Source organism: Eulemur rufifrons, chromosome 9 (assembly GCF_041146395.1).
Source record: "Eulemur rufifrons isolate Redbay chromosome 9, OSU_ERuf_1, whole genome shotgun sequence".
In the NCBI taxonomy this organism is placed as follows: Eukaryota; Metazoa; Chordata; class Mammalia; order Primates; family Lemuridae; genus Eulemur; species Eulemur rufifrons.
Genome location: NC_090991.1, coordinates 19,561,359 through 19,579,089, shown reverse-complemented (window position 1 = coordinate 19,579,089; position 17,731 = coordinate 19,561,359). Strand labels below are relative to the sequence as shown.

General features: G+C 36.3%; 1 protein-coding gene across 2 annotated transcripts in view; it reads right to left on the bottom strand.

Moving 5' to 3' along the window:
- SUZ12 (SUZ12 polycomb repressive complex 2 subunit) overlaps positions 1-17,731 on the bottom strand; it is a 43,939-nt gene that overhangs the window by 12,613 nt on the left and 13,595 nt on the right. For both annotated transcript variants that reach the window (XM_069480999.1, XM_069481001.1), the window contains 5 exons: positions 12,852-12,901; positions 10,436-10,521; positions 8,197-8,428; positions 6,862-6,955; positions 2,367-2,472 (listed from right to left, as the gene is read on the bottom strand). In XM_069480999.1, coding sequence (XP_069337100.1) covers positions 2,367-2,472; positions 6,862-6,955; positions 8,197-8,428; positions 10,436-10,521; positions 12,852-12,901 — 568 coding nt within the window. The remainder of the gene's footprint in view (positions 1-2,366; positions 2,473-6,861; positions 6,956-8,196; positions 8,429-10,435; positions 10,522-12,851; positions 12,902-17,731) is intronic.

Sequence of the window (17,731 nt, the reverse complement as noted above, 5' to 3'; positions counted from 1 at the left end):
CGAGACCCCATCTCTACTAAAAATAGAAAGAAATTATATGGACAGCTAAAATTATATATAGAAAAAATTAGCCGGGCATGGTGGCACATGCCTGTGGTCCCAGCTACTCGGGAGGCTGAGACAGGAGGATCCCTTGAGCTCAGGAGTTTGAGGTTGCTGTGAGCTAGGCTGACGCCACGGCACTCACTCTAGCCTGGGCAACAGAGTGAGACTCTGTCTCAAAAAAAAAAAAAGAAAAAAAAAAAAGTTTGTTGGTCTTTCTATATTTGTTCTTTCAAGAACTGCCTCACTGTCCTTATTTTTCTTAGGAGATTGCTTACCTTTTTCTTACTGATTTATGTAACTCATATACTAATTTATAAAACTCAGTATTAGTATTCATAATATTAGCATTTGGAATTACAAATATTTCCCCCTAGTTCATCATTGTTTTGAACTTTTAATTTTGCAGTACAGAAATTATTTTTGGCCAGGCGCAGTACTCACACCTATAATCCCAGTACTTTGGGAGGCTGAGGCAGGAGGATTACTTGAGCTCAGGAGTTTGAGACTAGCCTGAGCAACATAGCAAGTCCCAGTCTCTATAAAAAAAATTTTTTTTGAAGTAGCCAGGCATGGTGGCACGTGCCTATAGTCCTAGCTACTTGGGAGGCTGAGGCAGGAGGATCATTTGAGCTCAGGAGTTTGAAGCTGCAGTGAACTATGATGATGCCACTGCACTCTAGGCCAAGCAATAGAGCAAAACCCTGTCACAAGAAAATAATGGGGAACAGGGGAAGACTTGGGGAAAAAATGATTTTTTTAAATTAAAGAGACAGGGTCTTGCTCTGTTGCCAGGTTGGAGAGCAGTGGCACGATCATAGCTCACTGAAGCTTCAACTCCTAGGCTCAAATGATCCTCCTGTCTCACCTTCCTGAGCAGCTGGGCCTACAGGGAACACACTACCATGCCCAGCTAGTTTTTTCCTTTTTTTTTTTTTTAAGATACAGGGTCTTGCTCTATTGTTCAGGCTGATCTTGAACTTCTGGGCTCAAGCGATCCTCCCACCGCAGCCTCTTGAGTCAGGAGATTGCAGGCATGAGCCACTGTGCCCAGTGACATTATTAATTTTAATCAGGCATTTTTTTTTTTTTTTTTTTACTTTATGCTTTCTGGCTTTCGTATCATACTTAGAAGGGTTTTGGCCAGGCGTGGTAGCTCACGCCTGTAATCCTAGCATTCTGGGAGGCCGAGGCGGGTGGATTGTTTGAGTTCAGGAGTTTGAGACCAGCCTGAGCAAGAGCAAGACCCTGTCTCTACTAAAAAATAGAAAGAAATTATATGGACAACAATAATTTTATATAAAAAAAGAAGGGTTTTCATCACTGCAAGATTAGCATTCACCTATATTTTTTTCGGAAGTTATGGAGTGTTAATTTTTACATTATATTTATGAGCCTTCTGGAATTTATCAGGTGTAAGTTTATTTCCAGATGGCTAGAGACAAGTTCTGTCACAATTAATGAGCATTTGTCTTTTCCACACAGATCTATACCACCACCTTTATCATAAACTGAATTTCTAATATACATCAAACTATTTCAGGACTATGCTTCAATGGTATGTTTGTCTATTCCTATGCTTATACCATACAACTTAAATTCTTTTAACTTTATGGTATGTTCTACTATATGGTAAGTAAAAATTCTCAGAATACTTATCCAAATTTTCCTTAGTATTATTACATACTTCTTATTCTAGATTAACTTGAGACTAATTTTAAGGGTTAAAAAAATCCTTTAGAGATTTTGCTTGGGATAGTACACTGACCTAATATATTTTGAAATAAAGGACATCATTTATTTTGTTGAGTCTGCCTATTCAAGTAATATAAAATATGTATGCCTGTTTATCTCTTAGAAGAGTTATTTTAAGTATGCTCCATCTAAGTTTTGTAGATTTCTTGACAAATGTATTACTACTCATCACATATTATCTGCTAATACTATGAATGGGATTTAAAATAGCAATTAACATTTATTGAGCACTTACTGTATGCCAGGCACTGTACTAAACATATTTTATTAATTATCTCATTTAATCCATCAATTCTATGCCTCGTTTTACAGATGAGAAAACTGAGACACAAATAAAGTAACTTGCCAGACGCCACATAGGAGCAGAGATTTGAATCAGGCAGTCTGGCTTTAAAGAATGATGTCTTTCATTAAATACTCTGACTAGATCATTTTTACTTGTGTTTTTCAAAGTATAAAAAACACAGGACTCTTTACTTCCAACATGAACTAGCATTTGGGGAAGAAAACACCAGTCAAAAATGGGAGTTCATAACTATAACGTGGTCAACCTTCTAAGTAGTTCATACCTTCCCATCAAGAATAGTCTCCCATGTTGCTCTTTTCTTGCTTATTGGACATTCTTCCATTTCCTGCATGGCTACTTCATATTCCCCATCTAAAAGCTGTAAGCGCCTGTTAGACAAACACATATACTTTAAAGTAACCTGTGTATTACTGTAAGTACACAAATTCTACATTTTTAGATTTATACTGTAATAAAAACCATTTATTAAATTTATAAACTAGTTTATATACCCGACAAGATTTTAAAATATATCTACACTCCAGTCCTGACAAAAGCAATTTTGATGATGTGCACTAATAACTACTAAGTAGATAATTATTATTTCATTATTGTTGCTACTCAGATATAAACACTTTAAGTATAATATGCCTAAGGTATCAAAACCAGGTAAATTTCAAACATTAAATATAAAGCATGTGTGTAGGCTTTATACTTTTAAAGCTAGGATAACAAAAGTGTTACAATACTTGCCTTGGGCAACCACTAAGAATAATGCCTGTTAATTTTAACTACTATAAATGTTTGAACTAGAATCCTTTACTTTTATACTTGACCAATAAACTAGTTGATGATTACAATGATGAATCTGATAATGACAGGATACTGGGGGCACCTGGCACACATAGGTGCTCAATAAATATTTCATGGATGAATGAATAAATGAAATACTGGTTGAATCAAAGAATTACATATACAGTATAATTATATAGTTTTAGTGTGTGTGTGTAGTACACATGTGTGTATATATAGTTTATAGATTTTTTTCCATACTTTTAAACACTGGTAACCACTACTAAACAGCATCCTTCAACCACGCTCAATAATTGTATATAATAATAGCAAGAATCTGGCTTCTCTTCATCAGTCTTAGATAAATTCTATTAGGTAATAATAGCTAACACTTATCAAGTGTTTACTATGTGCCAGGCACTATTCTAAAGACTTTACATGGCTCATTTTATCTTCCTAATAACTCTATGAACTACGTGCTGTTTATGTTTACTCAATTTCCAGAAGAGAAAACTGAGGCACAAAGAGGTTAAGTAACTTGTCTTAAGATCACACAGTAAATAGTGAGATATAGTAATGAATCCAGGTAGTCTGTCCCTTAATATCAAAAGATTTTGAGACTTAAGGATTTTTATATTTTCTCTATGCTATACTACCTGAATTTAGTCTACTTCAACAGCACATCAGCAAAGCTATTGGAATTTCCATTTTAAGAGCTAATTTATTTATTTGACTAGGTAATATATTCATATACTTCTAAATTAAAAAGCTTTCCTCATGGCTACATAATAGTCCATTTAATAGCTACAACCCAATGTACTCTTCTACCTGTAATGTATGAGGAGGCCTTTTCCCTCACAGCCTCATCAACAGTGCTTTACCAAGTTTTTTTTATGTCTGTCAATCTGATAAGTGAAAAAATGACATCTCAGTGTACTTTTAATTCTGATGTCTTATGTTTTTAATTGTTTTAGAACTGTATGTATTGTCTTTTTTGGATAGTTTTTATTGTATCCTTTGTCCATTCTTCTACTGGGCTGTGGCCTTTGTAAATAAGCATGGTCTTTTTCTATTTGAGGAATGAGACATCTGTCTATAATATGAGCTCAAAACAATTTCCCTTCAATTTGTCATTTTTACTTTTACGTTGGTTATGATGGCTTTTTTGTTTTTTGAAGTTTTTCATTTTTATTTTGCTCAGTATTTCCTGTATGGCTTTTGAATTTTGGTTATTCTTTCAGGAGACTTTAACCTGAGATTTTAAAAACAATTTTTGTAAATCTAACCCTCAGATTTTGGCTTACCAACAGTACTCCTTTACTAAAAGGAATCAGTACTTCTCGAAGAAAACACAATTCCAGATCAGAGTTAGAAAAGAAGGTAATTCTGGAATATCTTAGTATTCCAGAAAATAATGAAAAACTAAGTCAAAAGGACACAGAATCCTGCGCCTGGAGAGGTTCCTCCTGACAAAATTTGGGACAATTTGAGTATTAAAATGATTAACATGAATAGATTAAAAGAAATTGAAAAATAAAATTGGTTAATCCATATTGATTAAAAAAAAATAAAAGTTGAGGCAAGAAATGCTCTTTATAGAAAAATGGGATCTAATAAATGTGTAAGAAATTATAGAAAATTACCATTTGCCAACTGCCAAAAGAATAATTTATCCAAGCAAGAATCATCAGTGGATGCTAAAACTATTGCATGAAAGGCTACTGGGGGAAAATCGATATTCATCCAAGTTCATGCATTACCATAGGGATGACATGTTAATTTATGAAAGGGAAGTACTATTATAATGGAAAAGTATGGTGAACACCACCTTAACCAAGTGATCAAATCTAATATTGCCTTGTGTCTGTGATGTGGTATATAAAAAACACAACATCTATTAGAATCCCTGCCAAAAATATTTTAACTTGAATTTTCAATTATGAGGAAATAATCACACAAGTCGAAGTTGAGATACAATCTTCAAAACTACAGGCATGTACTTAAAAAAAAGATGGGGAGGGCTGGACAACTATTCCAATGAAGTCTGGACGGATGTGATACCTAACTACTGAATGGGGAGGATGGCAAATTATAAAGGACATTATTGAGGCCAACTGGGGGATAGTATTACATTTGCTGGATGTTGATTTTCCCAATGAATGTAATATAGTGGTTATGCAGAGAAATGTCCTTGTTCTTAGGAAATACATGCTGATGGGTTTAGACATGAGGAATGAAGTAAACTTTCTCAGCTCAAAAATAAAGCAAATGGCCGGGCGTGGTGGTTCATGCCTGTAATCCTAGCACTCTGGGAGGCCGAGGTGGGCGGATTGTTTCAGCTCAGGAGTTCAAGACCACCCCGAGCAAGAGCGAGACCCCATCTCTACTAAAAATGGAAAGAAATTATATAGACAGCTAAAAATATATATAGAAAAAATTAGCCGGGCATGGTGGTGCACGCCTGTAGTCCCAGCTACTCGGGAGGCTGAGACAGGAGGATCCCTTGAGCTCAGGAGTTTGAGGTTGCTGTGAGCTAGGCTGACGCCACGGCACTCACTCTAGCCTGGGCAACAGAGTGAGACTCTGTCTCAAAAAAAAAAAAAAAAAGCAAATGTAGCAAAACGTTAACAATTGATGAATCTAGCTGAAGGGTATGTGGATCTGAAATGACTACATTACTCTTTCAACTTTTCTATAGGTTTGAAAATTTTCAAAATAAAAAGCTGGAGAAAAAAATTATCACAGGTATCTTGGTCCTTTTTTCATTAAAAATAAAAGCAGTATTTCTTTCATACAAGGAACATGTTAACATATACATGAGGTAGAAAGAATAAAAAAGAAAACACAATGTACCCCCATGCTGCCTAAAACAGAACATACTTAACAGTATCGATGAAGCTCAGTGTGCCTCCTCCTAATCACTTCTGCCACACACAAAACCACTATCTTCCAGTACATTTACGTTTCTATTGTTTTCCATTTAAATCTCTGATGCATAATCAAATTCTGACTTTAGAAAGACACTATATTGGTTTCTATCAGTAACATTAAGTGATATTAAGTGATATAGTCTAACACAAGATGGTTGCTAAAATGTCACTATTCCAAATCATTTTTGCTTTCTTATTAAGAGTATTATACCTTTCTTCACTTGGTGGCTAACAAATGATCAATACCTTAAAGCACTAATCTATTATATTTTTAAATAGAAAGAATGGCCTAGTTAATTTTCTTGGCTTTCTCCTATACCTGACTGACAGTGAACTGTGTTAATTACCAGCAAGCAGCCTGGTACAAGAAATCATGGCATGTTACAGGTTTCATCCTCCAATCCTGGGAAAAAAGAATGCTGCATTTGCTTCCGAGACCTTCTTTTACTCGTGCTAAGATACTTCATTTCCAAGCAGATAGTGCAGAGATGATTTTAAGCCCCAGTGTTCCTTGTCACCCTTTCCCAAATGCACATAGGCGCATGATAATGATATGCAATTTTCCCCCTTAACTTTAATAAACACATAATCCCAAGATTTGCATTAAAATCTCTGTTCAAATATTACCTCCTCCCAGAGGCTTTCTCTATAAAACAGTAACCATTTATTTTTCTCTATTCTTCTTCACTCACCACTAAGTGACATTAGTTGATATTTTTCGGGGGTGGTCTGTTTCTTCCACTAGAAATTAAGCTCCACGAAGGCAGGACTTTGTTGCCTTCTCACTGCCTAGAACAGTGTCTGGCAAAGAGTAAACACTCAGAAAATACTTGCTGAAGAAACAATCTTAATTAAGCCATTCAAATAATTCCTTATCCATGTTTATTGCTTTCTACGTGATAAAGAGAAAAATTCAGTTTTGGCAATTTGTTTTTTTATTCCTAAGAACAAAGAAAAGTAAAAGCAAAGAAATAATCAATATCACTACTATATTCTGCTTCAGAATGAAAACATTCCTAGAATATTATGTGAGCCTCACTTATTCATCAACATTACCTGTTTTTATCAAATACTGTCATTTGTGCAACAAATGTCTTTTCTCCATCTTCACGATTTCGTTTTCTTCTGGCTGGAAGTTCTTCATTTACATCTAAATTTAACAAACATTTCTCATAAATCAAATGTTGAAACAAAAAAATGTGTTCTTTATGATATATGGTCCCTTAACATAAAACACACTACATTTATCACAAATGAAGTACAAATTACAGAGGTTGGAATATTTAGACCACACTTTTTCCAATTTCATATTTTTACCATATTGTGTATGTCCTCACTTATTTATTTATTTTTCTTTCAGAGACAGAGTCTCACTCTGTTGCCAGGCTGGAGTATAGTAGTGTGATCATAGTTCACTGCAGCCTTGAACTCCTGGGATGAAGCAATCCTCCTGCCTCAGCATCCCATGTAGCTAGCACTGTAGACATGTGCCACCATTCCTGGATGATTTTTAAAAATTTTTTGTGGAGATGGGCTCTCACTATGTTGCCCAGGCTGGTCTCAAGCTCCTGGCCTCAAGTAATCTTCCCACCTTGGCCTCACAAAGTGCTGGAATTACAAGCATGAGCCACCACACCCGTCCTGTCCATACTTTTTGACATTCTTTGCAAAAGCTAATTTCTGTTTGGAATAAACTTTGCTAGGCAAACTCCTCCTCATGGTTACTTTTTATTTTTTAGAACAACTGAAGACATGTAATCATGGTTACTTTTTAAGAACTCCAAAGGATACTTCAAGATTCATAGATTATTTCTTCCAAGGTGCTCCTCCACTGAATTTTATAGATATATAAGTGTAATACTATATATACATATGAGACATATGATGACACTTATCACTTTATTGCAGTTACTTATTTCATGTCTCTCTCCCCACCCTAGGTTGTAAACCTTTGGAGGACAGGACTGGATATTTTAATCATATTTGTATCCCCAGCACCTGTATGTTGGTTGAATGATTACCTCAAAGATGAATTCAAAATTATTGGAAGAACAGAGGGATAAGTAGAGGGATAGATATGTGATAAGTATAATAAAGTATTCATTGTTGAATATAAGTGGTAAGTAGATAAGGGTTCACTATAAAATATTTTCAATGGTCCTTTATGTTTGAAAATTTTCACAACAAAATGTGGGGGCAGATGATTTCATTGTTTGCTAAAAGATTTATGTAAAACAGCAGTCTTTCCAACCTTGGAAAAAGGCAAGGTTTCAAAAAAAACTTTATACACAACTATGAATACTACACAAAGGTATACTGGTTCAGTCACTTTCAATAACCACCTTTATCACCAATGATAAAATCTAGTGAAATTACTGAAATAAAAATTACCAATATTTTCATTGGTTTCTCCATTAATCATTCCATTAAACTCTCTTCTTCCCGGACGAGTCACTCTAAATAGCAATGAGTAAGACTTCACCATATGGCTGTTACTAGGTTCAAATTCATTACTGGAAACTGCAAGGGACGGGAAATTTCCAGGTTTTGTTTGATTGAGGTCAGGATTCAAAGGCACCTGCTTTTTACCTGTGGGAACTTGCCTTATTGGACAACTTACATCCTGCAAAGGTAAAGATTAAATTATATTTATACATACGCAACAATATGAATTATAATAAAACTTCTAATCACAACTATAGGAAAGATGGAATAGCCATGTACCAAATGGCATGTTAAAATTCTAACCATAGTTTTGAAAATTGTGAAGCAAAAATGAAAATTTGGAACAACTGTATACCAAATATTAAAGCAATAACTTTCTCTAATATAATGAAAATATCATGACACAGTATATCAACAATAGGTAGCTAACAGTCATCTGAAATAGTTTTATATTAGAAATATGGAATTAAAACCATGCTTAAAATATTAAACTCAGGTAACTTCATCAGTTCCCTTAAATGTTCTATTTTAACATAACAGTAACTGATGGGACCAGAAATGAAAAAAAGACTACCCCTGAACTCTCTTAAGGAAAAAAAAAGAAACAAGAACCCCAGGGTCGAAAATTACATTATGAAACAGTAAATCCATGTATTTAGAAATGCTGTCTAACAGAAGGGATATTGATTATCTTCTGAGTAATGTTCTGTTATCATATAACTAGTTATGCTGAAAGAGCACAGTAGAAAAATTGGAAGATGCAGAAGACCTTTTCAACAGGGGAATATAGTAAAAAATCTTATGATAGCTTCTTTTAAAATAAGCAGAATACATACTTATGGTCTAAAAACATTTCTACTCTTTAAAGAGTGTAAAACGAAACATGTAACTCTCACCCACCCTCCCAGGTCTTATCCTCCAGAGATGACTAAACCAGGCAATTGGCTGTATATATCCTTCCAAGAAAATGTTTATGCCTGCTATTTTTATAGAACACAAAAATATTATTAAACTTATATTGACATTTTTTTCCTAAATATATCTTAAGAATTATCATATCACCCTTACTATAACATATATAGGGGGTTAGGAGGCAGTAAGGAATGATGTGTCTTAACTTTACATCTACTTTTTTTTTTTTTTTTTTTTTTTAAGGGACAGGGTCTTCCTATGTTGCCTAGGCTGCAGTACAGTGGCTATGCAGAGGTGTAATCCCACAACTGATCAACTTGGGAGTTTTGACCTGCTTTGTTTCTAACCTAGGCCAGTTTACCCCTCTTTAGGCACCTAGTGGTCCACTGCCCTCAGGAAGTGATCATATTGATGCCAAACTCAGTGCGGGCACTCAATCAGCACACTGCACTACAGCCCAGAACCCCTGGGTTCAGGTGATACTCCCACTTCAGCATTCTGAGTAGCTGAGACTGCTGGTGCGAGTAACTGAGAAAACAGGTACCTGCAACCGTGCCTGCCCACAGAAACTTTTTAATATATACACTGCTGCCTCCTAGCGCTTTACTTCACTCCCTACCAATGTTCTAGCAGTTTGCCAAGCCCCTTATCACCTTACTATGATCTTGAAGCACATCAGCAATGGGAACCTCTACACAGGTTCCTGTTCCTCTTGAAAGATTCAAGAACTTAAGGCTACTAAAAGTATATCTGTTGGCTTTGATGGGTTGACAGGACATACCTTAACACTTGTTTCTATGGTGAAATAATTTCACTTTATAAATAAAAATGTGAAGCAATGTGTTAATACGTTAATGGATGATAACACTGACAAGAAAATTTCTTTGTCTAACAGCAGTGTTAAAAAAGACAATCTTTTAGGAAAAACTCTCTTAGCCCTTATCTAAAATTTCAACAGGTACACATAACTAAGAGACTGAAATGGCAGGGAAGCAACTGAATTTAAACCATCGGCTGCTAAAACATAGCTTCTTCCCTTCATTTCTAGACTCCTATAGGAAAGTTTCGTATAGACACCTAGTCAGACTAGGGAAAAAAAAACAAAAAAACATGGGAGGTTGGCAAAAAGAGGTTATCAATAAATTTTACAATTCAGCCGTCAACCTATTTCTTAGCTTTTACAGAGTAAAAATTGACTTTAAAACACAGTATTTATACATGAACATGTTCGACTAAGAAAATTATTCCACTTCATCTACCAACAACACATTACCTTTCTTTTTTTGTGGCAAACTTTCACAAGCAGAACTTCCAGGGTAACAGAATTTTGTTCATTTTCTGAGTTTTGTGATGGCTTATCTAGACAGAAAATCAGTACTTTAAAACCTATTTAAATATATGTATATAAGCACAGTATTCACTTTGCTAAGAAGTCTGGGAGTTTCAAACACTAAAGACTTCCTACAATGAAGACCTCAAAAGTTTACTCATTCTTTTTTCCCCAGATCAGTTCCAAACTTGCAGCAAACTCTTTAGAAGCCATTATATGTAGTCTAAATAAACCTTTACAAGACAGATTATTACCTTCCTATATATTATGATTTTCTTTTGATTCAAGTAGGATGACTCAGTTATATGAATTTATATTCAGAAATATTTACTGATTATTTCTGATTTGAAGATTAATCGTTTATTGTTTTGTTTGAGACAGGATCTTACTATCTTGCCCAGGCTAGTCTTGAACTCTTAGGCTCAACCCATCCTTCTGCCTCAGGCTCCTGAGGAGCTGGGAATGTAAGTGTGCAACATTGCACCAGGCTGATTTTAGGTTTTATTTATTTATTCTTTTGAGACAGAATCTCACTGTCCCCCTGGGCTGGAATGCAGTGGCATCATCATAGCTCACTGCAACCTCAAATTCCTGGGCTCAAGCAATCCTTCTGCCCCAGCCTGGGACTAAAGGTACATGCCACAGCACCTGGCTAATTTTTTTTTTTTTTTTTAGGTAGAGGCCTGGTCTCGCTCTTGCTCAGGCTGGTCTTGAACTCCTGACTTCAAGCAATCCTCCTGCCTCAGCCTCCCAAAGTGTTAGGATTACAGGCATGAGCCACCATACCCAGGTGACTTTAAGGATCTTGATGTCAGTTTTCTACCTGATTTCCTTTTTGAGACAGAGTCTGGCTCTGCTGCCCAGGCTAGAGTGCAGTGGCGTCATCATGGCTCACTACAGTTTCAGACTCCTGGGTTCAACCAATTCTCCTGCCTCAGCTTTCCAAGTAGCTGGCACTACAGGTGTGTGCCACACCTGGCTAATTTTCTATTTTTTGTAGAGACAGAGTCTAACTCTTGGTCAGCCTGGTCTCAAACTCTTGACCTCAAGCAATCCTCCTGCCTAGGCCTCCCAGAGCCTTAGGCCTACATGAGCCACCATGCCTGGCCTTCTACCTGGTGTCTTAAAAATATTATTCCTTAAAAAAAAAAAAACAAAGTCCAAATACACCTTGAATGGACAACAGAGGCAATATATCTGCTTCTTCCCAACTTCCACTAATTTCAAAGTTATAATGAGAGGCCGGGCGCAGTGGCTCACGCCTGTAATCCTAGCACTCTGGGAGGCTGAGGCGGGTGGATCGCTCGAGGTCAGGAGTTCGAGACCAGCCTGAGCAAGAGCAAGACCCCGTCTCTACTATAAATAGAAAGAAATTATCTGGCCAACTAAAATATATATAGAAAAAATTAGCCGGGCATGGTGGCACACGCCTGTAGTCCCAGCTACCTGGGAGGCTGAGGCAGTAGGATTGCTAAAGCCCAGGAGTTTGAGGTTGCTGTGAGCTAGGCTGATGCCACGGCACTCACTCTAGCCCGGGCAACAAAGCGAGACTCTGTCTCAAAAAAAAAAAAAAGTTATAATGAGAAATTATTTTCTGGAAACAGAGGTATCAACACAGTTTACTTTCTCACTTTAATATAAAAAAATTAAAAACAGAATAAATCTGAGCAATTTTTGACCTTACATATTTTGTCATATAGACAATAAAAAAGTTTAATGAGACTGTTTTCCAAAAATTTCAGTAGTGGATAATTTATATATATTTTATACAAGTCCCTGGGAACAAAGGGCTAATAAATGTATTAAATTCAAATTGTAACTTTCTAAAGTAGTAGAGTCCATATGCTTTAGAAGTACTACAGAAAACCAAATATGGATGATTAGAAATACGAACTCCAGTGGACGATTATATTTAAGATGGACAAGCTAACAAGTATTTTATCTATTTTTAAATCTGTAACTTTTCCTAGCTTTCAGCTTTCACTGAAATAACATAAAATACTACATAATTTCCTTTGTATAATATCTAACATACTGATATATCCCACTGGTAGTAGTGATTATTTCAGTTGTTTTACTGCGTGTTTTTAAACATAATGCAGTAACATCAACTCAAAATGTTTATGCAGAACAGGTGCTATTCAGAAGCTTCTTTACCTATTCCAGTTCTAAGGCAATAAATTAATTTTCATCATTAGCTTTAATAATTTAAAGCTTAAAATCATTATCAGAATCAACATCAAAAGTTTCCATTAAATATAATTTTATAAATTTACACCCAAAATTCTCATTCTTTTTTACATTCACAAAGGCATTTTGCTGTTAGAATGCCAATATATTTACTTTTAAAAGTACATACCGTTTTTGTGGAAGAAACCAGTAAATGTAAGCTGCAAATGAGCTGACAAGCTAAATAAAACAAAGGAAAAATTTTTATCACTTTCATGCTGTATAATAACCTAGACTTTAAAATATAAAATTGAAATCAAAGCTACTTTAGCTAATTTATAAATATTTGATTTTCTCATTCTTTTTTTTTTTAATGAACCATACAGGAAACTTAAGATTTTCTCATTGTCATCTGCTATTCAGGCCCATGACTCCATGCTTTCCCTGTCAAGTATTAAAATAGTGTGTCTATACACCTAAAAAAATCAATAACAAAAAACCCACAGTTCACAAAAATAAAAGCAAAAAATACAAAAACACCAAAGGAGTAAGGCACAAAAAAACAGACTACCGAATAAGAAGCCAGATAATTTTCTGGGTTTCGTGTCCTCCCTATAAAATGAGAACAAGTGTTCCTTCCCACTTCTCAAAAGGAAATTTTGATTAGAGTAGCTTAATCTATGCAAAGTGTTTAAATATTTTAAAGCTATGGAAAATTCAACCTTCCTAACAAATGATACAGAACCATTACTTTGTATTTTAATTAAGAGTGAAATATACAATTACAAATCTGCTATAGATCTGTAATTTACTGTTTCAACATGTCATTTTCATTTTTAGTTTTAGAAGTTATGAAAAAGAAAAAGGAAGCATAGACTACAGTGATCCTTGTTTTTACAAACATGTATTAACAATGTTTGAAAAAGTATTAGGATGGGATAGAATAAACAGAAACATCAACAGGCTTTTATAGTATCTTTAAACTGCAAAACAGAACAATCTATTTGTTGACCATTCCTAACTTTCCAGAGCATAGTTTCAGTAGCGATGTGGACAGACACCAGATTACAGAGGGCTATATAAGAGAGGGCGGGATAAGGAAAGCAATACTGATCCCTTACTTAAGAAATTTACCAGTAAAAAGAATGAAAATAAATAGTTACTGGGCAATCAGAACCACTAAAGGGTAGGTGTTTGTTTTTTTTAAATGATGATAACAATCTAGGCTTTTTTAAGACAGCAAGACAGGATCTTGCTCTGTCACCCAGACTGGAGTACAATGGTGCAATCACAGCTCACTGCAACCTCCAACTCTCAGGCTCAAGCAATCCTCCTGGCTTAGCCTCCTCTAAGCAGCTAGAACTACAGGCATGCAACACCATGCCCTGCTAACTTATTTTTTGTAGAGATGGGGTCTCGCTATGTTGCCCAGGCTGGTCTTAAACTCCTGGGCTCAAGTGATCCTCCCACAGCTCTGGGATCACAGATGTGATGGACTGTTCCCACCCCATCTTTATAATCAGAGGGGAAAAGCTAAAAAAAGACATTGAGGCAAGAAGAGTATTAAGGAGCAAGTAATGACTAGACATGAGGACATATTAGGTTAGCCTTATAAATATGTCTAGGATTCCTCTTTTTCTAAGATAGAGAAACACGAGGCAAGTAAGATATTTCAATGGAAAACATAGGAATGTCTCTATCTTCTTAGTGAAGTAAGTCATGAAACTGCTAAAAGAACTACAGGGTAGGGGTCTTGAGGGACATTTCTAGAACAGTACTAAGGAAAATACGCTAGGATATCATTGGAGGACGAAATGACTACGGAAGAGTAAAAGTATAAGGGTCCATGCAGAGTTAGAAAGCATAACTATGAGGGAAAAACTAATAACTACCACAACTTAAATGTCAACAGAAATGGTATACAATGGGACTCTTAAAAACCTATTCTATACAGGTAATTCATATATTATAAACACTTTAATATTACTTTCTGACATGAATCAGATACTTTGTACATGCCATTTTACTAAGATAGCTAGCATTTTTCTATAAAACAGTTCCATAAATATCACCTTACAAAGCAGAACTATCTAAACTCCAAAATGTAAGCGAAAGAGAGGAATATTCTATAATTTTTACATGTTAGAAGATAATCCATTACTAACAACATGTCTATCCTATTCTTAGTTGCCTTAATTAAACCTACATACTAAAACCAGGTTAATTTACTTAAATTAACCTATTACTATTATTATTTTTTTTTTTTTGAGACAGGGTCTAGCTCTGTTGCTCAAGCTAGAATGCAGTGGCGTCATCATCTCTCACTGCAACCTCAAACTCCTGGGCTCAAGCAATCCTCCTGCCTCAGCTCTCAAATAGCTGGGACTACAGGTGACTGCCACCATGACCAGCTAATTTTTCTATTAATTAGTAGAGACAGGCTCTCACTATGTTCCTCAGGCTGGTCTCGAACTCCTGAGCTCAAGCCATTCTCCCACCTCGGCCTCCCAGAGTGCTAGGATTACAGGCATGAGCCTCCATGCCTAGCCAAATTAACCTTAATTTTTTATCTATAATCCTTTTCTGCAAATTTTCTTTTCTTTTTTTTTGAGATGGGGTCTCACTATGTTGCCCAGGCTGGTCTCAAACTCCTTGACTCAAGGAATCCTCTGGCATCAGCCTCCCAAGCAGCTGGCACTACAGGAGTGCATCACCAAGCCTGGCTCCTTTCTATAAATTTCTGAACGAGTCCCCCAGCTACCAAATCTTGTTTGACTGTAAAATGACTCCCATTTCTCGTCTCCTTTAACTAACATTTTGAAACCAGATTCATGGAGGAACCTCAACTTTTATTAGTAAGAATAACCAGATCTCATTAATCCTAGTACTCCAGGAGGCTGAGGCAGGAGGATTGCTTGGAGCTCAGAAAGTTCTTAAAGCCTTATATAGGAAAACAGAATAGAATGATTAAATAGAGTCAGAAAATCCAGGTTTGAATTCTGGCTCCAGTTATTAATTATGTCCTGATACCTATAAAATGAGGATATAATTTCTCTCAAGATTGCAAAAGTTGTAGAAAAAAATAAAGTATCTAGCAAAGTACTCTCTCCCTTTTCTACAAAGACCCCAACCTCAACTATCCTTGAGTTTAACGATCACTTCTTTTGTTTATAAGCACTTGTATTTACCACTGTTTTGTCACTATTTTTTCATATACATTCTCTTTCAAAAATCTTTTTATTGGGGAGATCGGGGGCTATGGGCAATATATATAACCTGAACTTTTGTACCCCCATAATAAGCTGAAATTAAAAAAAAAAATCTTTTCATTATATGGGTGTCCCTAGAACCTAGCAGTGTCTTACAGAAAGGTTACCCAACAAATAAATGCTTTCCATAAGATAACGTCCTCCTAGAGTAGTAAGCTTTTTTTTTTTGAGACAGAGTCTCGCTTTGTTGCCCGGGCTAGAGTGAGTGCCATAACGTCAGCCTAGCTCACAGCAACCTCAAACTCCTGGGCTTAAACGATCCTACTGCCTCAGCCTCCCGAGTAGCTGGGACTACAGGCATGCGCCACCATGCCCGGCTAATTTTTTCTGTATATATTTTAGTTGGCCAGATAATTTCCCTCTATTTTTAGTAGAGACGGGGTCTCGCTCTTGCTCAGGCTGGTCTCAAACTCCTGAGCTCAAACTATCCACCCGCCTCAGCCTCCCAGAGTGCTAGGATTACAGGCGTGAGCCACAGCGCCCGGCCTAGAGTAGTAAGCTTTTAAAGGTCAGGAATCATAGCCCATTACACTGTGGTACTAATAGCATCATTTACATTATTTTTCTGGGAAATATGATTTTAAGATCCAACTTAGAAATACCAGAAAGACCTTGCATTTGTCTACCGCAGAAAATACTTTAAATCAGTGTTATTCAAAGTGTGGTCTACAAACTGAAGTCATTAGGGAAACTTATCGTTCCACAATAATGTAAGAAACTGAGACTAAGACTTTAACAAACGACTGAAAATTGAAAACAAGCAAGCAACCAATAAAAATGTCCTTTACCACAGTGTTTTGAGACACATTGTTTTAAATGGTACGTTATATCTTACATAGGATAGCCCGCACAATCAGCCTGTATAGCACTGAGAAAAAGAATTTCAAGTTTTCAATTAATCAATTTAAAAGATAACATTGGGAATGTGGTCTTCTTATGCATGATGTCCTCTTCCCCACCTGAAAATAAACACTCTGATATGTACCTAGAATAAAGTATACCAATGATCCCTTCCACAGGCAGTTTCTTCCAGGGAAAAGGGGCAAAGTTTTCTCTGCCTTCCCTCTTCCCTCTCTTGTGGCTACTGTGTCCACATCTTAATTGGTTAAGCTGGATCAGACAAAGGGAAGGAAAAGAAACATGTAAGGTTGGTCAGGGCTATTTGGTTTTAGGCTACAAAGGATCTACTTTAGATGACCAGGACAGGATATCATATAATGATTTGGTTCATTTTGGTCAGGGCTATTTGGTTTTAGGCTACAAAGGATCTACTTTAGATGACCAGGACAGGATATCACATAATGATTTGGTTCATTTATGTGATAAATTCCCTATGTCTATCTTCTCAGAAAGTAAGCAACATGGTAATAAGAAATTAGATGGAGAATTTGAAATTTTGAGACGCTAGATTCCAAGCACAAACATCTGACAGTTTTAAAGCAGTCTGCAGAATGAGGTTAAGTAAATTCATAAGGGACTAACATTTTGACACCAGATTCATGGAGGAACCTCAACTTTTATTAGTAAGGATAACCAGATCCCATTAATCCTAGCACTCCAGGAAGCCGAGGCGGAAAGACTGGTTGGAGCTCAAAAAGTTCTGAGACCAGCCTGATCAAAAGCGAAGACCCCAACTCTACTAAAAATACAAAAATCAGCTAGGTGTTATGGCGCACACCTTAAGTCCCCGCTACTTGGGAGGCTGAGGCAGGAAGATCGCTTGAGCCCAAGAGTTTGAGGTTGCAGTGAGCTACGATGACGTCACTGCACTCTACCCAGGGCAACAGAGTGAGGCTCTATC